At 33.7% G+C, this 24,118-nt stretch overlaps 4 protein-coding genes across 9 annotated transcripts in view; 1 reads left to right on the top strand and 3 right to left on the bottom strand.

Moving 5' to 3' along the window:
* The window catches only part of LOC145334047 (uncharacterized), a 344,996-nt gene that overhangs the window by 13,422 nt on the left and 307,456 nt on the right, over positions 1-24,118 (bottom strand). Inside the window, exon 2 of the mRNA XM_080179325.1 lies at positions 139-190. Coding sequence (XP_080035451.1) covers positions 139-176 — 38 coding nt within the window. The 5' untranslated portion in view covers positions 177-190. The remainder of the gene's footprint in view (positions 1-138; positions 191-24,118) is intronic.
* On the bottom strand, positions 188-15,463 carry LOC145334054 (ERI1 exoribonuclease 2-like). Of its 5 annotated transcripts, none has more exons than XR_013884691.1 (12): positions 15,314-15,463; positions 14,994-15,137; positions 14,606-14,710; positions 14,267-14,344; positions 13,965-14,088; positions 13,624-13,682; positions 13,253-13,304; positions 11,608-11,659; positions 11,095-11,165; positions 1,216-1,326; positions 718-900; positions 188-316 (listed from the first exon to the last, which is right to left on the bottom strand). XR_013884691.1 is itself a non-coding variant. In XM_080179335.1 (11 exons), exons 1-10 carry the CDS (start codon positions 15,423-15,425, stop codon positions 1,221-1,223), a joined length of 903 nt encoding a protein of 300 aa, XP_080035461.1. In that variant the 5' UTR covers positions 15,426-15,463; the 3' UTR covers positions 704-900; positions 1,216-1,220. The 5 variants fall into 5 exon arrangements, 2 of the variants coding, with proteins under 2 accessions (XP_080035461.1, XP_080035460.1); XR_013884692.1 differs by having other exon boundaries at positions 188-267; XR_013884693.1 differs by having other exon boundaries at positions 188-267; positions 757-900.
* Positions 7,038-9,671, bottom strand: LOC145333157 (uncharacterized). The gene is made up of 2 exons (XM_080178309.1): positions 7,887-9,671; positions 7,038-7,487 (listed from the first exon to the last, which is right to left on the bottom strand). Exons 1-2 carry the CDS (start codon positions 9,187-9,189, stop codon positions 7,471-7,473), a joined length of 1,320 nt encoding a protein of 439 aa, XP_080034435.1. The 5' UTR covers positions 9,190-9,671; the 3' UTR covers positions 7,038-7,470.
* On the top strand, positions 16,521-24,085 carry LOC145334052 (mitochondrial import receptor subunit TOM40 homolog 1-like). 2 transcript variants are annotated; one of them, XR_013884690.1, is made up of 12 exons: positions 16,521-16,822; positions 17,357-17,473; positions 17,836-17,882; positions 18,392-18,441; positions 19,117-19,198; positions 19,868-19,934; positions 20,579-20,693; positions 21,033-21,107; positions 21,564-21,649; positions 22,034-22,096; positions 22,574-22,814; positions 23,119-24,085. XR_013884690.1 is itself a non-coding variant. In XM_080179331.1 (11 exons), exons 1-11 carry the CDS (start codon positions 16,754-16,756, stop codon positions 22,745-22,747), a joined length of 945 nt encoding a protein of 314 aa, XP_080035457.1. In that variant the 5' UTR covers positions 16,521-16,753; the 3' UTR covers positions 22,748-24,085. The 2 variants fall into 2 exon arrangements, 1 of the variants encoding a protein (XP_080035457.1); XM_080179331.1 differs by having other exon boundaries at positions 22,574-24,085.

The raw sequence follows: 24,118 nt of genomic DNA, 5'->3' as shown, positions 1-24,118 counted from the left end.
ACAAATCACTGGGTTTTTCGGGAAATCTAGAACAATGTCAACTTAGGTAAATACCTTAGCTAGAAGCAATCCAACTATCGCTTATTGAGAAGCAACGTTACAAATAATGGTTTGAGCTATTAGTGTATAAACTTTCCTAAGGCAGAAATGTTGTCTATTACCATCGCCCCCTTCATTTTATTGCTTGTCTGAAATAAGAAGCATATCAAATTTTTATTAAGGTTAAAATATCATATTAGGTATTAATTTTATTTTTATCATACAAAACTAGAAAACCGCGAAAGAAAAAAAATTATAAGGGGGGAGGTAGGTGGTGCTAAAATTCCGTAAAGGTGTGACAGAGGTGCATATTCTACATGGGATCCCCTGCTCAAGGGGGGGAAAAAATAAGTGGTTGGAGGGAAAAAAATGTAAAAATTAATAAAACTGAAAACATTTTTTCCATTTCCCCTCCTCCTTGGTGAAAAAAATGTGTGGTAGGAGGGATAAAATAAATAAAATATAGAGTTCTTTAAATATTTTTCCATTTTCCCCCCTACTTGGTAAGAAAAAAACTAGGGGGGGGGGGGAATTTGTAGCAGAGGAAAAAAATAAATCTTGTGCAGAATATACACCCCTGAGGTGTGAGTTTTACGGCTTAAAAACAGTAGTAGAACAATAAAATTCACTGAATATTTTTCACTAATATTTTTGTCTTTAATTCTTTTCACAACCTACCTCCCCCTTTTTATTTGTTTTGTATGACCAGTCACTTACGTAAGGTACAGCAAGCATTTTTAAGGAAAATATCACAGGCTTTATTTCTCAAAATCACATTGACTATACATATTCACAAAAATATTATCATACTCATTAATTTCAAATAATACTGAATCTTTTATTTATAGTTACCAAAAATGCAGGGGTGTATATTCTGCACAAGATTTATTTTTTTTCTCCTGCTACAAAATTTTTTATTTTTTTTCCCCCCTAGATTTTTCTTAAAAAGTAGGGGGGGAAATAGAAAAATATTTAAAGAACTCTATATTTTATTTATTTTATCCCTCCTACCACACATTTTTTTAGTTTTTTTAACCAAGGAGGGGGGCGAAATGGAACAAATGTTTTCAGTTTTCTTAATTTTTACATTTTTTCCCCCTCCAACCACTAATTTTTTATCCCCCCCCCCCCCTGAGCCGGCGATCCCATGCAGAATATACACCCCTGCCAAAATGCTAATTTCAGGTTGGAACTTGAATTTTAACATTATCAAGATTTTCTTTGGCATATATCCTCGGTCCAAACAGCTTTTTCTTTCTCTTTGGTGGACTCACGGTAAATATTGACCTTAACAATATATTCGATACAAAAAAGAACATGCTAAAAAGTCCTAAAAATATCCGAGAAACTAACAAGAACAATGTTACAACAAGCAGCGTTGAAAATCAAGCAAATAGTTTTTCATGTTAAAATAGAGAAGTAATATAGTTAAGTAAGTAACACAAAACACTATGAGCGGAAATAAACAAGTCTACGTGGCAGTGTTTCGGAGCCGGAGCCGGGAGCAGCAACATTTTTGGTGGAGCCGGATCTGGAGCCGTATTTTTGGTTAAAAACGGCTCCGGCTCCAGATTAGCTAAAAATAAGATAAGATAAGATAAGATAAGATTTTATTTCCTCTAAGGTGCATATAATTAGGGCGAGTTACTAATAAAGTTTACAATTTTTAACTATAGGTTTCTTCCTGAAAAAGATTGCAAGTTAATTAAGATACTAGATTTCTTTCCTGAAAGAGATTGCAGGCAAGATAATAAATAAATTATTATATTATACAGTGATAAATAATCCATTAAATTGTAATTTATTAGCAATTTTAAAATCCTGTAGTACATTTACTATTTATGTACCTAGCTCAGGGTTGTAGTGAACTTCTCCTTCCCCGTTCACCTACATTTTACATTTTTACAATACAGTTTTATTATTCAATTGAACACTGAGCAAGCTGTGAAGCGAGTGGATGGCTTAACCCCGGCCGGGGTTGTTGAACCGCAGTTCTTCGCGGCGCTTACCAAATCGTTTCATAGCTTTTAGAAAATAGTTGTAACAAATTATTTTAGTTACATAATGACATATATAAACACATATATAAGACTACTATACTACGGTATGCTGAATATACCATCTAACAATCATTCCACTAGAATCCATACGGGGTTTCCAAAAATAAGACCAGTACAATTATGTTACCGGTGCCATGGAAGTTGGCCATGTTTTTTTTCCCGTTATAGACTGCGACTCCCACCGACCTAACGTTCCCGGATTAAATGATTATAAGAACTGAGTAATTTAAAATCCTGCGGGATTCCAATCCCACACTTCTTTGATACCTGTAATTTATTTCCCAACCCGTCACCATATTCCTACATCCCTGATGGCGTTTATTAAATAAGAATAAATTTACATATTTGAGTTTTTGTTGGATAAAAACTGGAGGGCTTGATGGAATTTAGCCACATTTAAACATTTAACATTGAACATTGCAATAACAAGGAATACATATGCGCGGTAGGCGCACCTATGTACCTAGTAAGTTAAGTAAAAACTTAAAAATAAAAATAAAGCCAAGCAAAAACCAAACAAAATATAAGAAAAAACTTACATATATTTTTAAAAATTAAGATTTTAGAGAAAAAACTGATTTCATTTGAGTTTTTGTCAGACGTTACAGGTGGCGATGTACTTAGGTAACCTAAGTTGATCGTGTATTCAATATTGGCTAAGCTAGTTGTAGAGTGGCTTCGCGACTTTGAAGTTAAAAAAAAAAAATCTTGTTAAGTTTGATATTAAGGAATTGTTTTTGCTAGATTCAATTTAAAAAGGCTAAAAATCATCTTAGAAACACATCAGTATACTAGCATTGTTCTTCAAGTGAAGATTCTTTTAAGACGATAAGACGATAAGACGTTAATACGCTAAGACGTTAAGACGTTAAGACGTTGAGATTCAAGGAGAGAGGTAAAAAGAATTAGAGAAAGAGAAAGAGAGGGATGGCGGGTTTGGTGTCCGAGTGGCTGCGCACCCGAGTTCTGACCGCGGCAGTCGGTCCCTGGAATAACTTATCTGAGCGTTTAACAAACGCTTCCTTGTTGGCAGAGTTCTACCTCTGGGAGATTTCAATTGAGGATGTTGTTTACCTCGAAATGCTTAGGATTTATGACGAGATTAATGAGCTGCGCTCATTTATCTTTGTCAGACAACCCCGTAGTTTGACAGGCTGCCTGTCCGGGTTGCTCTCTTTGCGGCGCACGCAAGCCGCCGTTCCTATCATCGAAGAACGGCTCATGGCGTGTGCGGAAAGATGTGCTCAGACTCTTAGTGGGCGGCGTCGGTCACCTTACCTGCCAGAGATTGTTGACGCTAATGAGGACTGAATGACTGAGTGATCTGATTTGGGGAGGGACTGACCGACGGTATGGCTGATTGTGAATAGAGAGAGGAGTGTAAGAAGAGGAGAGTGGGCAACAGACTAAAGACTATGAAACTGAGTGATGGATTTATTTTTGGTTGAACCCTATGATATTGATGCCTAATTTTGTAGTGATTGAATGTACACGTGAAAAAGTATGTATCAACCAATCGTATATTTAGATGAGTCTGCTAGAGCCACCCAGCTCCGACGCTTATTAACCTGTAACTGCAGCAACATATAAAGTAATGAATAAAAGTGATCGAGTTAGTTTTGTTTATAATAATTGTTGAAATAAATATTCTCTCCAATTTAATGGATTAATTTTTATGTCAACAACCTTACTGTTGTTGCAGTTGTAAGTACATGTATCGCTGTGTCCCAACCTCACGCCTAAGCTTAATTCTCAGAGACTTAACAACCCAATAACGTCAACGCTGCTCTATAATAGGATGTGTCCGTGCGTTCAAATATAAGATTATCCGGCCTCAACAAAAACTATAAATGGATGATAATGAAATTGGTGAGATGATGGATAATGGGAAAAAGAGATTTGGTGAAAAATTAATGATGTATGATGAAAATAATGAGTGTGAAAAATATAATTTAAAAACATAATTAAATTAAGTTTGAAGTTAGAATGTTAGAATGCAAGAATTTGGTGAAGTTTTTGTAGAAAGCACTATATACCCCCCTCCCCCCCCTCCTTAACTACCCGGGTGAGAGTTCGGATCTTACAGATCCTATTTTTGGATTTTTGAGTATAGGACATGGATAAATAAAAATATTGATAGAACACTTACCATTTTTAAGTTAGTTTGTTATAGGTACCTATGTAAAATCTATTTGGTTAAGAAAGTGAGTAAAACATTTTCTATTGAATTCTTTTTCATTTACTATTTGCTTTATATTATTAGGGAGACTGTTAAAAATTGTGGGAAAAGAATGAAGGGGTGAATTTAGTAAAAAAGTTCTATTTACTCCATTTGCATATGCAAAGTTGTTTACATTTCTTGTATTGTACCTGTGGCGATCACGGGAGATTTCCCAGGTATTATTAAAAATTTCTGGCTGTAAGCCATGTAGGTACCTATACATAAATTTACAGACGTTAAATTTTATTAATAGATTAATGGGCAATATCCCATTACTTTTAAAATATTCTGCTGTGTGTGCTCTGCTAGGTAAGTTTTCTATTATTCTTACTGCCGCCTTCTGTATCTTCAAAATGGGATCTAAGAGATAGGCTGGACAGGCTGTGAACAGAAGGCAGCAGTATTCAACACTAGATTTAATATAGCTTGTATATAAAATCTTTAAGTGTTTCTTATCAAGCAAATGGCGCATGACACGCATAGAGTAAATAATCTTTGAAATTTTGGCATGTACTTTTTTAAGGTGATAAGAAAACTTTAATTTTGTATCCAAGCTAATTCCTAAGTGCTTTACAAAACCCTCATTATTATCATCTACAAGGTTTAACTTTGTGATCTTTTCAGGGATGCTTTCACCTACGTTGTTCATGTCTATGAAGACATTAAATTCAGTTTTTAATTGAGTTTCTTCAGGGGTAAGGTTTTCTCTGGGGGAAGTAAAGACCATAACTTTGGTCTTGAGGGGATGGATTAAGAGTTCATTTGCGTTATACCAGGCGGTCAGTTTGGGGATGGTTACTTTTGCGAGTTCAATCAATTCTGCTAATGAGTTCCTTTCCATGAAGGTTAGGGCATCATCAGCAAAAAGATTAATAAAAACTTCTGGGCTGCAATTTGCAAGGTCATTTATAAAAATCAAAAACAATATTGGGCCAAGGACTGACCCCTGTAATACGCCTATGATAATCTCTTCCAACGTAGATGAAAACAACCCCTTAAAAAACACCTTTTGACGTCTATTGCTATAATAAGAACGGAACCATTGTAATGGTAATCCCCTTATCCCTGCATTCTTTAACTTTTCAAACAACAAGTTCCTAGGGATCATGTCGAAACACTTCCGTATGTCCAAAAATATGGACATACAGGAATTGTTTCGACCTAGACACTGAGTGATCATATTTGAGAGATCAAGGACATTATGGTAAGTTGAGATGTTTTTCCTAAATCCAAACTGTCTGCAGTTGAAAAAGTTTTTTTCATCCAAAAAATTTACCAAGCTATCGCATACGTATTTTTCGAGGGGCTTGCTTAGGTTATCAATCAATGAAATACCACGGTGGTTATCCATTTGATTGAGTGAACCTGATTTGTGAAGGACAAGAATTTTGCTTACTTTCATACCGTCAGGAAAGACGCCAGATTGGAGGGAAAGGTTATAGACATGGCAAAGGGGGTGTGCGATAACATCCGCACAGCGAGAAATTAAAAACATGCTGACATCATTGATGTCTGTGGACCTTTTGGGCCTGATGTTCCTAATCAAATTTATTACTTTAAAAGGGTAAAGGGGTTCAAAAAAGATTGAGTCTTGAATAGGAGGGGGTAAAAATTCTGCAAAGTTTTTTTCTGTTGTTGGGATCTCAGGTTTAAGGGAGGTTCCAATCTGGCTAAAATAGGAATTGAATTCGTTAGCGATAGCTTGGTCACCCTCAACTTTCCTATCCCCGACCTCTAAATATGAACACTCAGCACTCTTTTGATCAAATCCTAGCATATCCTTTAGACAACGCCATAACTTTTTACTATCTTTGCCGCAATTTCTTATACTTAACCTATAGTATTCTAGTTTTGCACGGCGTACATTCCTATTATAAGAGTTTCTATAAGAGTTATACAACAGCTCACTTTCCCTTGTTCTTTCCCTAAGAAAATTGTCGTGGAGGGTATGTTTATGTTCCCTCATTCTCAGGAGGTACTCGTTCATGAAGGGCTGCTGGGGCTGGACCCTGGAATTTTTTTTGACTTTTACAATGGGGCATGAGATGTTATATAACTCGAGAAACTTAGCTATGAAATTACTATAGGCAATGTTGGCGTCATTTTGGTTAAGTACATTTGACCAATCGGTACTGAAAAGTGCGTCATTTAGTGAATTAATGTTATCATCGCCTAGCAATCTTTTTTCATAGGTATCAGGTTTTTTTGGTTTTTTGTTAGCATTAATTCTGTACGCATTTATCAGTAACAAGTGATCACTTATTTGCGATGTTAAGACACAAGACAACATAAGATTTGGAATAAAATTACCAACGCCGAAAATGTCAATCAATGTTGAGGTGTTTTTTGTGATCCTGGTGGCCTTGGTAATTGTATTCAAAATGCCGTTGAAATTTAGCGACTCTAGCAGACGCATACTAGGGCTGTTGTTTTCATTAATCCTGAACAAGTCAAGATTAATGTCTCCAACAATAAAGAACGGTAGGTTGAGTGACATAATCCTATCCAATAATTCAAGGTACATTTCAAAAAATTCATCAAGTTCAGCACTACTTTGATTAGGGGGTCTATAGGTGTTCAACACTAAGAATTTAAATCCATTAAACGAACATTTGAGACAGATAGATTCACATATACGTTCTTTGAAAGAGATATTGTCAAACATTCTTACTACTTTATAATGTTTTTGCACTAGTAATCCCACCCCTCCCCCCCTTTGAGTTTTCCTAAGGTTGACATGCCAGTTGTAGCCTTCAATATTATACACGTCAAAATTTGCATTGGAATTTGCCCAGAGTTCTTGACACGCAAGAACGCTGGGCCGTATTCCTTTGCAATTAAAATTATCTATACACGCCACCAATTCATCAAATTTAGAGTTTATCGATTGACAGTTTAAGGAAAATAAAATTATCAGTTGTTCTCTAAAAGATTTCAATTTTGTTATTGCTTCATTTTCCGACATGTATTGACAATTAATACCAAATTCTTCATTAAGTCCATCAAAATGTTGGCCATATATGGGGTTTAGGAGGTCTAGTGTAGGGTTAAGATTTAAATTAGCAGGTACCTGTTCATTTAATCCATTAGGGAGGCTTGTAGGGTACTGGTGTGGAGTCTAAGTTTATCGCAGGAGGATTAGCACGTATATCAACCAGTGGGAACGACTGAAAAACAATATATATCAGCATACATAAAACATGAATATATTTACAATAGTAATAATAGTGAGATAGATAAAACATTTAGTTAGGAGGTGATGTGCCTCCGCTCTTTACTCTTTCCCCCCCCCCCCCGTGGTATTAGTTAGATACAAAAAATCTTAAAATCAACATTTTTATCTAAAAGTTGGCATAGGGGGTAGGTAGGTAAAGTAGAGTTAAATTCGTTATATTTTTAGTCTTCGTTTTTTAATCTTTGACAGACGATGACATGACATTAACATTGACATTTTATGACAAGAAAATAAACGGATTAATTTCAGTAATTAATCAATAATCATTTATAATGAGGACAGTAAGTATTTGTTAGCTGCTAGAAAGTACTATCTAATCATTTTATCTTACTGTCGTTGGTTTTCTTTGCAGTTCTTGCAGGCATAGATTTCAGCGGCGGCGGCGGCGGCTCTCTGGCTGCTGGGCGGGCTGCTGATGTGGCAGGAGCTGCTGCTGCTACGCTGGGTGCAGTTGTTGGAGCTGGCATCTGCTCGGCTGCGTTCTCATCCTCGGCCTCAGGGACATCGGCGGCTGCCGTGTCAGAGGTGGTTGCGGACTCCAAGGGAGGGAACTCATCCGTGTTGGCAGCGTTGGGAGGAGGTTCATAGTTATCCTCGAAATCATCCTCTGTGATGAGGGGATTGCAGAACTTGGAGTTAGGGAAGAATGATCCTCTGTCTGCATAGGGCACGCTGTTGTATTTGATCAGGGGGGGCTCCATTGAAGTGCTGAACAGGTTCTCAGTGCCAGGTATTGGTTTTGTCATGCCGATTAAAGTGTCGGCAAATGGGTTCAGAACTTTTTGCCATCTGGTTCCTGTCTTGATTTGAAATCCCACAGTTTCTCCCATTATTTTGGTACGGGAGATCAGCTTTGTTGAATGCAAAAATGTTTGGACGTTTTTATTCAAACGTGTTGTGTCATATTGCATTTTTACCATTCTACCTGGAAAATAGGGTGCAGGGGACACACTCTGGCTGGCAATCTTGTACTGGTTTAACTTAGCTGTGTATTCCTCGAGGACAGGGCGCTTGGATATCATTACCGCTTGGAGGTGGACACGGGAATGAAACCTGAAGATGGCCTGCGGGACTTCCTTCCTCTTGGGGTTAAACGGCAAATGATGGGCGTACTCGATGACGTCCCCCCAGTACTGGGGGACGAAATCGAGTAGGCCGTTTCTGTGGGCTATTTTCAGCGAGGGCAGAATGAGTGCGTTGTATATCGACAGCATGGTGATCTTCTCTCGGCTGTGGGGCGACTGGAAATTCGTCACCCTCAGGGACCAAGCCCTGCTACGCTGCTCCCTGCAGGAGTTCTGAAAAAACGAATAGCGTTTAAAATTGTCATCGTTTTTTGCTTGACATTCGAACTTACTCTGGAGGACCGCAATACTATCCTTAATCGTTTTTAACGTTTCTGCCGATAATTGGGCATCCTTAAAATTGTCAATTTGCTCGAGAACAGAGATTTTATCACTAAGTTCGGAGAATTGTTTTTTTACCGCATCTATTTCTTTTTTATGGCTAGAGATTGTGTTAAAAACTTCTTCATGTCTTACCTTGGCTTTATTTTTATCGTATTCCTCAAACTTTTTGTCGAAAATCACTTCCATTCTTTCCCAAAATGCGGGAGATGATTGTTCCGGTAACATTTTCTAACGAGTGAAGCCGTGTGGCTAAGATGGCGGTGATTTTGAGTTCGATTAGCCAATAGGAAGCGAGGAAAAATTAGTGACTGCCAATAGCGTGGTTTGTTGTGGACGCTATTTGCTTACTAGCCAATGAGAGAGCGACACTGGTTTGGCCCTCGTGTGGTGTGGCCAAGTTTTAAAAAGAAATAGATAAAAGTTTTGCGGATTTTTATTTCACTTAATTTTTCGATTATTCACAAGGATAGTATTAACGGTTTTACACCGGCGATTTTGCCTAGACGGCGGTGTAAAATATGGTGCCAAAACTATATACGAGTTTGCCCATGGCTACCATATCTTCCCAGTACCAACACGCGGAGGGACCACGGGCGTGGGGTAAAGGGGAATTAGTAAAGAGCGGGGGGTGTGCTGTACAGACTAGTACATACACATGGGCTAGAGAGAGAGAGATGTTGTTCGCTCCACGCTCTGAACTAAACAAACAAAATGATTTTTTAAAGTAATATTATAATTTGGCAACAGTCTATTTCCATATAATAAACTGAAAAACTATTGTTACTGAACAAATAGACACACATCCTTCTACTTTTATACAGCTTTAATCAAATAAAAGCAAAATATTTTATATTATTTATTTTATTTTATCAAATTCAATACTGAACAAAAATTGATATATTAATTTTAAGGTAGGAGCCAGAGCTGGAGCCGTATTTCCAGATACGGCTCCGCGGAGCCGGAGCCGCATCAAAATTAAACGGCTCCGACACCCTGCTGCGTGGAATTAATTTCTGTAGATTTGACGGAAAATAAAAAACGACATAGATACTAAATGAGAGTCGACACTATGTAGTGTAGATAAAGTTCCCACAGTTGAACGGACAAGTCATAATTTTAGATCAGCTGTGTTATCTATAATACAAAGTAGAATGATGTCTGTCTGTCCGTCTGTCTGTCCGTCTGAAGCTTAAGATCTCAGTAACCACTGAACCGATTGAACTCTACTCTTCAGGGAATATACCTACTGGTCCTGTGATGGTTTTAAGCTATTTTCTTGGGGGGTGGGACACCCCCAACCCCCCCCCAAAAAAAAATTAGGTTGATCAAACCTCTTGGGGCAAAGCCCCTAGAGGCTAGGGGCGATGCCGCTAGTCTATAATACAAAGTAGAACGATGTCTGTCCGTCTGAAGCTTAAGATCTCGGTAACCGCTGAACCGAATGGGCTCTACTCTTCAGGGAATATACCTACTGGTCCTGTGGTGGTTTTAGGATATTTTCTTGGGGGTTGGGACACCCCCAACCCCCCAAAAAACAAAAAAATCCCCCCCCCCAATTTTTTTTTTTTTTTTTTTTTTTTCAGGAGATTTCCTTGGTCCTTTTTACGAATTTCACCTTAATTTTTTTTTTTTGATAACCTCTTGGGGCAAAGCCCCTAGAGGCTAGGGGCGAAGCCGCTAGTCCTATTATATGAAGTAGTAAGCGTTTTTTTTGTCTGTACTGAAGGATCTCGCTAACTGCTGAACCGATATTGTTTTCCTTTACAGTGAAGCTTCTTAAAGGTCCAGGGAAGGTTTTAAACTATTTTCTGGGAGGGTGTCTTCACCCCCCTCCCCACAAAAAAATATTTTTTTTTTACTCTTTTGAAACTCAAATTTAAAATGGGATGAGGTCGACTTTCCCCCTCCTACCTTAAGTGCCCCTAGATACTTCTAGGGGCGTAGCGGCTAGTTATAAATAAGTTCCATGAAGTGGAACGTGTTAAGTCTAAAGATCCATCATTTAAAAAATAAGATTTTTTTTATACTATAAAGGACAGAAAGTTTGAGCCATTATATATTACCTATTATAATATAAATTATGTTTAAAACATTTGTACCTACATAATCTAAATATAAAATAAACAATACCTGGGTTTATCTTTATTAGGCGCTGCAGCTCCAATTTGGGCGTCCAAATCAACCTCTTCTCGACTTTCCTGGAGTTTTATCAAGTTCTTTATAGTATCAATTGCGACTGCGCCCATTGCCTCAAGGAGATGATTAAACTTAAAAGTGTTGGGTGGGTTGAGTTTAGAGTTTAAGACGGAAAAGTTATTTAGGGGTGTATTATATCCTTATTTGGTATTTATTTGCCTCAAAAACCTGTTTTAAGCAAAAGCAAGGATACCTCATAGCTAAATGAGCCTTTTTAACAAAATCAGATCTATATTTTTTCTCAGGTCGTTTTTAAAATAAGCAGATTCATCGGAAAAGGATTAATCTTCTGGATGAAACCAAATAAAATATACTATTTAACAATAATTGGGATCCAGTAAAAAAATCCTGGTTTTGGGAAAACTATTGGGACTTTAATAACAATTTGCTAAGTTACAGTTTGATATATAGTTAAAACAATCTTAAATTTTGAGAGCTTGATTCCTGTTTAAGAATACATCCATCCAATATCATCTTATAAACTAGTTTAGCTGTATTTCTTTAGATATAATATTTTTTCATGATTTTATTTTGACTAAGGAAGTTCCACTATAACTCATGTCAGGCTGTCAATCTGTTAGTACGACTAGAGAAAAAAAGGGGGAGGTAGGATGTGCTAAAATTCTGTAAATGTGTGAGTTTTAAGGCTTAAAAACAGTAGTAGAACGATAACATTCACTAAATATTTTTTACTAATATTTTTGTCTATAGTTTTTTTTCAATAAGGAATACAAATATTTAGTGAATATTATCAATAGAAATAGAAGAATAGAAGCATATTCTGAACCCTTTTTCATCAAATCTAAGAAGGAACATTTCTAGCGGACAAATGTATTGTTTACTTTCGACTCAAGCTGATGTGGATTCTTAAAAAATGACAGACTCGCTACTCGATAGTGAGGCAAAATTATTTTTATTAAAAATCATCCAAAAGCACATTAAAAATCTACAAAAATTAAACAAAATCATATGTTAATAACCCTTTTAAGATTTTATTTAATTTTTGTAAATTTTTTTATTCGATTTTGAAGGATTTTTCACAAAAATAATTTTACCTCACCAGCGAGTAGCCCGCCAAACTTTTTAAAAGCGAAGCTTTTCTATAATTAGGGTCGGTCCGTCCGTACGTCCGTCCGTCCGTAACGGATAGCTTTTTTCGTTAATTTAGGCATGTTAAAGTTGTCCTATCGATTTCAAATTTTGCATGGTGATTCCTTTAGCAGTTAGGTACGATTTAGAAAGCGTAGCAACTCTATACTCATTACCAAAATGTCCGTACGTCCATTTTAAACATGTTGATTTTTTTACTTTTTTAACATCAAATTTTTATGTGATCTAATCATCGGATTGATCTGATTTTTGGTATATTGATTACTGGGACAACAAAGTATAATGTAATAAACGAAGCAACTCTATAATCAAGTCCTAAAAATGTAAGTATGTCCATAAACATTATCCTGTATCAAGCAGTTTTTTAACAATTTACTTACAATTTTGCTTTGACTCTTATACATTTATATTAGGATTATTCAGTTCTGAAACTATACAAGTGTTAATGTGCGTTTGTCCTACCGTTTCAGTGCTTCGCTTTTATGGATGTTGTCATCCTTGTTTTTTAAGAATCCACCTCGTTTCGAAGCTTTCAAATTTAAACGAAATTTTTAGGCAATTAATTCTGATTCCGCAAAGCTTTCTACTAAGAAAATATACTGTTTACAGCTGACTTTTATATATGTATGAAATGAAAAAAAACATGCATTTGTGACAAGATGTGTACAAAATTTCAACCAATGATATTAAATGTATGTACCGATGCGATTCTCTTATTGGCTCAATCAGACATTCCCTCTCTTTCTTAGTACCTTTATTATATTATCGTTCTACTACTGTTTTTAAGCCTTAAAACTCACACCTTTACGTAATTTTAGCACAACCTATCTCCCTCTTTGTTTATTATTAGATTGAACTAACCCATATAACTTTATCAATGCACTCATAGTTTTGAAGCCTAATTGTTACAACTTTGGGAACCAGTATTATTTTTCAGACCAATGTCTCCTCCCTCCCTGAAAATCATGTTAAAGTATCATGCCTTGCGTCAACAATTCCACTGTGCTCTCTACCTTCAAATTCAACTCCTAAATAAAATCAATATTCATTTTAAAAGATTTATAAGCTTCTAATAGACACAGGGTAGGTTTATAACTATTTGGGGGAGGTTACATCCTCATTCCCAAGAACAATCGCCCCTAGACAATTATTCTTAAAAAAAGGTAAAAGATATATTAACCCCCCCCCCCTTCTCTCAAGTACCATTAGAGGCCTATAGGTGCGAATATGCTAGTTTGAATAATAAAATATAAGACATTATCTATTTAGTATAAAGCATAACACTTTACACATTGAGATTTTTACACTTTTAAATTTAATATTAAACATGAAAAATAATAAACATTCCTAAATCTCGCAAGGCTCCATTTAATCCGTGAGGTCTTCGCTGGTAAAATCTACGATATACAGACCTGAAATAATAAAAAATTTTGAGCGTAGTTAATATGCAACTATAAATACTGTGTGTTTTTCCAAAGGTTTCATAGTTTTCAACAAATAATACTTTAAAAACCTCATTTTCATATGGGTCACTTTTAGAAATATTGATGGATTACAACCAAATTACCAGGTCATTGTTTCGACAACACAACTAAAAACATCTTGCTTCTAAACAATTAGCGGCAGAGTCTCTGTTCATATACGCACATTATTTTGTTTACAGTTTAACAAAATACCTAAATTATCAAATTTACCTGATATCAATCCACGAGCACAATTCCAGGGGTTTTATTATCTGCTTTCGTCGACACTCGTTCTCCAGACACAGGTTCAAGTCCCAGTCTGACCAAGTACAACAGGTGTACATGTTTCCAGGTCCTAGAAAAAAAAATTCAACATAATAACCTCAAAATGAACAAAATTGTCTTTTATAAGAATTCAATTCAGATAACCAACCCATAGATTTAACGACATTATTCCTTCTACTATTTTTATGGATCATTAGTTCAACTTATTCAAGTCATAAAAATATTAAAGTTATTGGACAAGAACTTACCTTTTGAATTATCAAGAACCAATCCAAACTGTTCAACTACACTTCGAATCCATTTATTGAACAAATGTAAACACGTTTCTAAAAACGCAATTATTTATAAATTACAACAATTTACTGAGAAAAAAAAATTAAATAGGATAAAAGTTGTTCTAATATGCAGAAGTATTTCGTATAATGATATATATCTAATTAGTTTGTTTTATAATAATATCAAAACTTTCAATTATTTGATTACAAACAAACGTACTGAAAGTATTAGTATCATGAATTTTCGGTAGATCAGAACGTACATACAGAAAGACATCCTGTCACTTAAGAAATATAAATCATGAAACTTACTTAAAGGAATTCCATTATCCACTGTATCTTGAGAGATTCCAGTTAGTTCTGTACAGAATTCTGATAACCGTGGGTTTTCTGTTGGCATTACATACTCATGAAATTCTAAATAAATTCAGGGATAAGATAATGGGCGATAAATTATGTACACCCCCTATTATATTAAACAACATTTCCCCTTTTTATAGCTTAACACTATTGGTTTTAGATACATTAGGATTTTTAAGTAATTCCCCAAAGTCTTTAAGCTAATTAAGGAGAGATCATTACAACTATAAGTACCAGTACACTTACCTAGCTCCCTTAATTTTAGTTATTTTGTATCCTAACGTATAAGACATATATAATATATATACCAGATCATTTCTATTAGGAGTTTAGCTTTTACCTGCTAAAATTTCACCAGATGAGAGGTCAAGAAGTACAACAGGAAACTCGATTATCTCGGGGGGTGGCGCAGTTCCTCGGTTCTTCCAACATGTTGATTCAAAATCCAAAATTAACAGATGGGAAAACTGGTTTTCTATATCACCTAGATAAAATCGTCAAAACTAATTTTCTTTATATCCATTTTACCAACTTACTTGAGGAAGAGTTGAAATTATATCAGAAAAAGTTCAGTAAAATTATTGCAATGATAAAAATGACAAAATAAGGCTAACAAATAGATGATAATTTTAATAATAGGTATAAAATTTAATATCTTACTATTTTCGACGCCGTTTCTTTTCTCCAATGGAATCCTTTTGACATGTCCAAGTCTGAGGGCTAATTCTAAAGTTCTTGCCATAGGCTGTGATGGCATATTTTTGAATGCCATTGTCTAGTATAAGCTAAAAATAAGTTAATTCTAAAACTAAAAAAGTAACTTCATAACATCTGTATTTTAATTTATTATTTTACATTAGTTAAATACTAATAAATTAGATTATAGTTTAAAAATTATTAATTAATACTTAAACGAATACAAATTGTGTACAATTTTAACTATAAATTATGCAATAAATCAAAAAATTAAAAACAAATGTATTTGCATGTTGATATTGTTATGAAATAATACGCGGCGGATGCGAAAACAAAATTTTTTATTTGGACAAATTCTCTTTAGACATTTTATCCCCCAAAAAATAATATGTTAGACGCTTCCGGTCGTTCTCAAACTTGTCATGTTGATTCCTAAAATGAACAAGTACAATTTTAAAGGGCAAGGCATCTCTATAATTTCAACCAAAAGGTCTATATTGAATTTTATTTAATTTTACGGTATTTTTACATTTTTAAACATAAACTTTTTATATGATGTCAGCTTCTACCAATAACGAAATTAATTCGGAAAAAATCACGACACATATATGTGTTTTCAGCTGTCGTTGGGGGGCAACACATCGTAAAATTGACGACCTCTCCATTTGCCCCCCAAATATTATTCTAGATTTATATCGCTTGTTGGTTATACCTTATTCCTGATATGATGTGAATGTCGACTAATTACAGAATTGGTGTATTGATTCCTATATCAATTAGGTAACAAGAAAAAACAAGTATCTTTAAAAAGAAAGTTATTTTGTAAAAAATAATTATTTACTTTAAACAAAAGAAATAAAAAACGGTATACATGAAAGTTTGGAAATATTTTTCCTAATATAAAAATATTTTTTTGTCTTAAGCTAAAGAACTTAAAAATTGCTGATCCAAATGAGTTGTACTTTTCAGGGGGGCTTTTTAAACATCTTGGGGTGGTTTAAAGATATTTCTGCTACTTCCCAAGTTCCTAGCCCTCCCGTAGAGGTTAGGACTAAAGCAACCATTAGATCAAAAAGGGAAAAAATATACAGGAAAATATAGGAAAATAACAACGACGACATTTTGTTATCTGGGATGTAACGCGGTCTGTGCGCAAAATGCGTGCTGCGCTCCTTCTGTTGCGACTAATAAAAATATAAATGGTGGAATTTGCTTTTTTTTTGACATTTTATTGACATTTTATGAGTTATGAGTGATTAATTAGTTAAAAAAAGGTGATTTTAATAGACAAATCCATGAATTTGCTATTAATTATAGTTTAACTTCATATTGTTTTCAAATTGATTTTTTTTGTATACCTAATAATTTTAGAGACTGCTAAAAAGCACATAAATTAAAATTAAGATGGGAAATGTAAACGCCTCAGAAAATGGAGCTGCTGCAGCAGCTACCCCTCCACCAAGTTTAATTCAGGTTGGACAACTTTTTATTAGAAATTGTAATCATTAGAATATGTTTGTTTACCATTGATTTCTGTTATTTATGTCAAAAATGATAATATTATATATATAAGATATTAATATAAACGAAAGGACTAACAATTGAATCCTACAAATTAAAAGTAGTTATTTGTCCGTTAAGATCTCAATAACTACTTAACTCGTTATGATTCTAATTTTTAGAAGGTTCGCACACACATTGTGCCGTTGGGGGATGGAATTTTATATAGGCCGGTCTTTTATTTTATTTTTTAAGTTAAATTTTGGCTAGAAAGCAATCTAAGCTGCAATATTTGTAAACTTTTTTGATTATTAGTAACATATATTTTTACTACAGGTATTTTGTTTTTCAATCTGACCAACCCTTTCCTGTGGAACGAATTGGTCATTAACCATTTGATTAAATTCGAGTTGTTATTTTTTTATTGTAGGTACAATATTTTTACATTTGATCCATCAAAATGAAATATGTTTAGTAGTATTTATTACCTTAAAAATATTTTTTCAGGAGGACAAAAATCCAGGTTCGTTGGAAGACATGCATAAAAAGTGTAAAGATGTCTTTCCAATGTTTATGGAAGGATATAAATTTTTAGTCAACAAGGGACTTTCACAACATTTTCAGGTTGGCATATTTAATTTTTTATGCAATAACAACTTTTGGATCATTGAGAGAAAACGAATTAGGTTGTTTCGTCGTATTTTCATTTCACAGTAGCTTTTGATAGGTTATTTTAGGTTAGTCAATGTAAATTATTGCCCCGCATCGGCTACAAATACGAGGAAAACTTCTGTGCAAATTCAACGAAACCCGCTACTTCGTTTTCTTTCCATCATCCAAAATCTTTTTAGAACCAGTTTTTTTAGCCCGTGCCTTCGTCACTTCGGGGCTAAAAAAAACAGGTTTTAGTCCTATAATTGTATATTTTATATCCGCGGAAAGGTGTTTATAATACGATGCGAGATATAACTATTATCATATTTCAGGTGTCCCACACACTAACCTTGTCAAATTCCATGCCAAGTGGATACAGGAAAATGGCTTAAGATATAAAAGTTGCTATTTGTTTAGTTCACAAAACATTTAACTTACTTGATCTTTATTCAGATATTTTATCTAAAATGTAATCAGGGGTGAATATTCTGCACAAGATTAATTTTTTCCCCTGCTGCAAAAATTGTTATTCCTAGTTTTTTCCAGCAAGGAAGTGGAAAATGAAAAAATATTTTAAGAACTTTTTATTTTATGCATATTATCCCCTCTCCCGTCCCACATATTCTTTTAGTTTTTTTTTCACCAAGGAGGGGAAAAAAATAAAAATTTCAGTTCACTTTATTTTTACATTTTTCCCCCCTTAACCACAAATTTTTATTATCCCCCAAATGTTTGGCAGGGTCAACTATGCAGAATATTCATTCCTAAAGGTATTTTGAATCTTTTTAATCCTATCAAAAATATTGTTTTTCTTCATACAATATTGTGCAACTACTTTTAAAACAAAAATAAACCTGTTAAAATAAATTAAGCCACTTGATAATGTAGATTTGGCTCAACTTATGTTCACGCAAGTCGGGTCATGTCTCCCCAGGAATGTTTGTCAATTAAAACCTCAAAATAATTTCAAATTTTTTTCCTTTATATTTTGAGGGTTTTCTAACTTTTTTAGTTGAAAATAAACTTAAATTCATATTTCTTATTAGAGCCAAAAAGGAGTATGCACGAACGAGAGCAAGTGATTCTAAGCACCTTCCAGCAGTGATTCTTAATGTTTTTTGGTAAATATATGTTATGTTTAATATTGTTATATCAATTTTAAAAAATGAGCTTTACCATGGTCTTATATGAAAAAAAACTTTAAAATGTTATACATATTTTTTACTATATACCACCAAATGTTTTGTTAAGTTCAAACTGCAGTGACACAAAAGTAAACTTTTTAATGAAAAATGTTAATTAAGAAAAAGGAATGGTAACTTGTAGTATTGTGAACAGTTTTATTATGTTTCATAAAAAAATGCTTATAATTTCAAAGAATTATTTCTAGAAAACCATAGTGAAACTTATTTTTTTTAAATTGATCTAACAATATTAAACATAACCCTATTATATTCACAAAAAAATATGTAGAAACACTGCTGGAAGGTGCATAGAATCACTCGCTCTCGTTCTTGCACAGTCCCCTTTATGACAGTTAGTTTTAAAACCCTCTAGAAAGAATCTCAAAGTGAACAGATTTAATTTACAATACAATAATCTTGAACAGGAAGCATATCCAATTATGGTTGGAGATATAGACATGTCTGGCAACCTTCAAGCACATTACTTAGATGCACCATCACAAAATACAAGGCAGGCGCAATATTTACTATATGAAGAATTAGCGGGCCTCTAGGGGTACTTGAGGAGAGGGGAGTTGAATTTGATACCCGAACTTATTTATTTTAGATTTTTTAAAAAAAATCCTAAATCCTACCCCAAAATAGTTATAAACCTTCCTAGGACCTATTAGAAGCTACCCTGTAAAGGAGAACCTGATCGGTTCAGCGGTTAGCGAGATCCTTCGGTACAAACTGAAACACATAGACAAACAGTCATCCTGTTACTTAATTATAAGGAAAGCTGCGATCTTAAAAAAGATTTTAGTATAATATATGTTTTAATGGAAATTGAATCAAAACGATGATTATCATATGCTTGAAGTTTTCACTGTCCTATTTGTTTTTAAAAGCAAAGCTTTTCTATAATCAAGTCTTAAAAATGTTAGAATGTCCTTAAACAAAATCCTGTATTTAGCAGTTTTCAACAGATCTTCTTACAATTTTGTTTCGTACGACTTTAATACATTTATATTTTGATACTCAGTTCTGACACTCTACTCAAGTGCTAATGTTCATTTGTCCTACCGTTTCAGAGCTTCACTTTTATGGATGTTGTCATCCTTGTTTTTAATATTTAAGTGATCCTTTATTTAGCAAAAAAAAAAACTAAAATATTAGTAAATTGTTCCTCTTCCCCTAGGTGTAAAATGATTGCTCAGATCCAACAGGGAAAATGGCAAGGTTGTCAGCTATCAGGAGATTATAAGGTAATTTTCAGGAGAATGATTGAAACAAACTGAACTGAGGTGGATTCTTAAAAAACTTTTGGGTTCACTAAAATCAGTGAGGCTCGCTATTTTGTGTGAAAAATCCTCAAAAATCGCATAAAAATCTACAAAAATTAAACAAAATCTTATGTTAATAACCCATTTATGATTTTGTTTATTTTTGTAGATTTTTAAAGCGATTTTGGAGGATTTTTCACAAAAAAAAATTTAGCGAGCCTCACTGATATTAGTGAGCCAGTGAATCAAAAAGTTTTTTAAGAATTCACCTCTGCTTTCTTCCCTTCAATATATAAGACCTTCTGGGGAAGTTTTGGGATAGGCAGATATACCCCAACAATTTAGGGATAAAAATGATACTAAAAGAGGATAGGAACAAGAATGAAAGTTTTCTCTGTCAGCCCATCCAATTCATTTATTTAGTTTTAATTTTTTAATACATACCTATATCTTCTAATATAATGATAATACTTTCTAGTTATCTAAATAAATATTTTTAAAACCGAACCTTTTCTATATTTATACTTTGTATATTCAGTTCTGACACTCTACAAGAGTTAATGTTCGTCTGTCATACCATTTCAGAGCTTCGCTTTTATGGATGTTGTCATCCTTGTTCTATTCAGGGTTCTGACTTTACCAGCAGCCTGACCCTGGCTAACCCCGACCTTATTAACGGTACTGGCGTGGGGGTCCTACAATACTTGCAGAGAGTCACTAACAAAATTGATTTGGGGACAGGTAAAATGTATTGTTATAATTGTTAGTGGCGCCGCTATTCTATTCTTTGACACGGGTAAATTGTATTACATATGTATGTTCAGCAGTCGGTCTGAGTTACCATATCGCTCTCCTTTGCTAAATGATTATAAATTACTTGATTTTCAAAGTTCATTGCATCTTTGGATTTCTGTTTCTTAATTTTGCCTGGTTGCTTTATTTTGCGAGCACTCTATTAATGTGTTTCATTTATAAAACGATGTTTTATATATAAAAAAGTCAATGCTGAAAAAATAGAATTGAGAAAAGAAGTTAATTATACAAAAACGATATAGAAAAGTACAATTTAAATTTGTTTAGAATTTGTATATCAATCCAGCCCTCAACTTCCTGGCGGCCATATTGCTGCCCTCTCCTTCTCTGGTAGATACTCAGGTAAAGATTCATAATGAAACTTGGCATTCGTACAAACTCAAAAAAAATAATATATAATAACTTAAGTAGGTATTCTTGTAATTCATTGAAATAACAGGGGTGTATATTCTACATGGGATCCCCGGCTCAGGGGGGGGAGGGATAAAAAATAAGTGGTTGAAAGGAAAAAAAATGTAAAAATTAAGAAAACTGAAAACATTTTTTCCATTCCCCCCTCCTTAGTGAAAAAACTAAAAAAAGTGTGGTAGGAGGGATAAAATAAATAAAATATACCTAGTGTTCTTTAAATATTTTCCATTTTCCCCCCTACTTGGTGAGAAAAAACTAGGGGGGGGAAAAATTAAAAATTTGAAGCCAGGGGAAAAAAATAAATCTTGTGCAGAATATACACCCCTGTGAAATAATGAAATTATTTCTTATACAACATAAATAGACTTAATTGAATATTATTTTCAGGACCCGATTACTCTCTAGCATCAACAATATCAAATAGTGGAGCTATGCACGCTTCATTCTGGCAAAAGTGCAGTGATGACTTACAGGTAAGCTATAGCCGCGCAGATTTTCTGCTTTTCTGTTACAAAAGATAACTTTTAATAGGGGTTCAAATCCGAATCTTGTAGATAACCTTGTACAAACTTTTATTTTATAAATTGTGTTCATGTCGTCTGATATAGTGTGTCCCACGATAACATCATATTTTACATCCTGTATTTTTGTTTTTTTTTATTAGCGAAGCTAATCCATAATTCCAAATGTCCGTCCGTAAGACACAAAGTGGGTAAAAAGTAATTTTTTCTCGGCTTCTATTCAAGATACACGGCTGAAACTTTTTGTCAAAATTCCCATTATTGTGGAGCATAATTAAGTGTTAAATATCAAGGGCAGTCGGACTGCTTTTATTTTATAAATATCTTTATTGTAAGGTTGGAACAGAGATTGAGACTAATATCAAGATGCAAGAGACTGTGGGCACAGTTGGTTATCAGGTATTTTCATTTATTCTATAGTTTAGATGTTATTTAGTTAAATACATATTTCATCAGGGATGTATATTCTGAACAAGATTAATTTTTTCCCCTGCTGCAATGTTTAAATTTTTTTTTGCCCTTTTAGTTTTTTCAAGCAAGGTAGGGGAAAAATAGAAAAATATTTTCAGAACTTTTTATTTTATTCATATTATCCCCCCTCCCACATATTTTTTTTTCCTTTTTTTTACCATGGAGGGGAGAAATGGAAAAAATGTTTTCAGTTAAGTTTTTGTCTCAAACTTTACAATCCCCCCCCCCCCCCCCTTATCAGTGACAAATTTGCAGAATATACACTTCTGTGTTTCATTGAAGTAAACTAGTCAACAAAAATGTTTTCTTGATTGTGATTATAGACAATATCTGTTAAAAATAGTTGTTAGAATCATTGATAGTCTTAATTGTGAAGAGTTTATGGTAATTTTTTGATGATTCCAGGTTGACCTTCCTAGAGCCGGCCTGTTGTTCCGCGGTGCTGTAGACTCAAACTGGAACGTGAAAGGTGTCATTGAGAAGAAACTACAGCCCCTACCTCTCACCCTTTCCCTGTGCGGCCTCTTAAACCACCCCAAAGGCAGCTTCCAAATGGGGGCTGCGCTTATAATGGGTTAAAAAAAAACATCAAAATAATATTTGTTATCCATATTTTTTCTGTCTTTGGACACAAGTATATTATTAGGTTTTCTTGTTGTGCAGTCCTGCAGGGATAGTTACATGAAGTAAATTAATCAAGCAATTCTACTCTTACACTTATCCTTATTGAATTTTTATTTGTACGTACTTATAACTTTGTGAAATACATGGTAAAAATTAATATAAAAATCAACTTTGCTTTTCAGAAATAAATCATTAGGATTTTTGTAATACCTTTTAATGAAACTTTTAAAAAAATAGATTTTTAACAATGGTTTTAATATATTTTTACTTATTAAAATGTTTTTTTATATAATTGGACTGTATTACAGGATAACCTATTAAATTAGATCTTAGGAGCTATAGTGATTATATTCATGTTGTTAAATATGGTTATGTTTGTATTATTTGCCATAATAGTAGGAGACTCAACTAATATTAGGAGCTTATTTTATGTTGGATTGGTAAGTTAGAAAGAATTCCAAAAGAGACAATATTTTGCACACTTTAAAAATATTATTTTTATTTAAAAATAGGGAAAGGGTATTTTTTATTTTCTTTGTTTATTTCACACATGAAAAAATCTTAAGGAATAAGACAATTGACTCTACATTTATTTACATCCCCAATGATAATATAAAACTACCTTCCCCTTAAGTGCTTTTTCATTAAGATTATTGGTTGAGGGGTTTGGACACTATGAACTTACCAACGAAAATTCTTAATTAATAACATGTGTTTCATGGAAAAATATAACGATTAATGCTCTTCTCCCTAATATTTTTAATTACACTAAAGAAAAAGGTTTTTTCAAATTCAGTGTAAGTTTTTTTGGATTGTTAAAAAGATATGAGAACCTAATGTAACATGTAAAGTGAACCAGTCAAGAATGTCAAGCTAAATTTGTTTAAATAAACTCCTTAAGTACCTCTGTATTATTTGATAATTATTAATAATATTATTAATTCAGTCATCATTATTATTATATTGTTTTCTTTAATAATTTTGCATTTTTTTCAATTAATTAAGTTAGGAATGGAATATGATTTTTTTTCTAGGATTTTGTTATGTACAAATTCTTTGGCTGTTACACAAAAAATCCTTTGCTTTTTTTTCTTGCACAATTTTTGGCATTTTTGATGAATTCAAACCTTTATTTTATTCACGAAAGATAAAAGTTTAAATATAAATTAATCGTCAGATTTTTGATAATTCAATTATTTCATTTAAAAATGTTTTTTTTTTTATATATATTAAAATAATAATTTCATATCTAGGTACAATTTGGTGTTAACATATTCCTAACTAATTTTCAGATTTTAGAGGATTTTCTTGGAGACACAACAAAGA

Source organism: Acartia tonsa, chromosome 12, assembly GCF_053477335.1.
Source record: "Acartia tonsa isolate MP-2025a chromosome 12, ASM5347733v1, whole genome shotgun sequence".
Classification (NCBI taxonomy): Eukaryota; Metazoa; Arthropoda; class Copepoda; order Calanoida; family Acartiidae; genus Acartia; species Acartia tonsa.
This window is presented reverse-complemented; position numbering and strand designations above follow the sequence as displayed.

Excerpts from the sequence above, each read along its gene's own strand:
- LOC145333157 (XM_080178309.1), bottom strand. The coding sequence starts at position 9,189 with ATGTTACCGGAACAATCATCTCCCGCATTTTGGGAAAGAATGGAAGTG.
- LOC145334054 (XM_080179335.1), bottom strand. The coding sequence starts at position 15,425 with ATGGCATTCAAAAATATGCCATCACAGCCTATGGCAAGAACTTTAGAA. Across the intron at positions 15,138-15,313 it reads AAGAAACGGCGTCGAAAATA|GTGATATAGAAAACCAGTTT; the intron begins GTAAGATATTAA and ends GATTTTATCTAG. Across the intron at positions 14,345-14,605 it reads GGATAATGGAATTCCTTTAA|AAACGTGTTTACATTTGTTC; the intron begins GTAAGTTTCATG and ends TTGCGTTTTTAG.
- LOC145334052 (XM_080179331.1), top strand. The coding sequence starts at position 16,754 with ATGGGAAATGTAAACGCCTCAGAAAATGGAGCTGCTGCAGCAGCTACC. Across the intron at positions 17,474-17,835 it reads GACTTTCACAACATTTTCAG|GTGTCCCACACACTAACCTT; the intron begins GTTGGCATATTT and ends ATCATATTTCAG. Across the intron at positions 21,650-22,033 it reads AGTGCAGTGATGACTTACAG|GTTGGAACAGAGATTGAGAC; the intron begins GTAAGCTATAGC and ends CTTTATTGTAAG.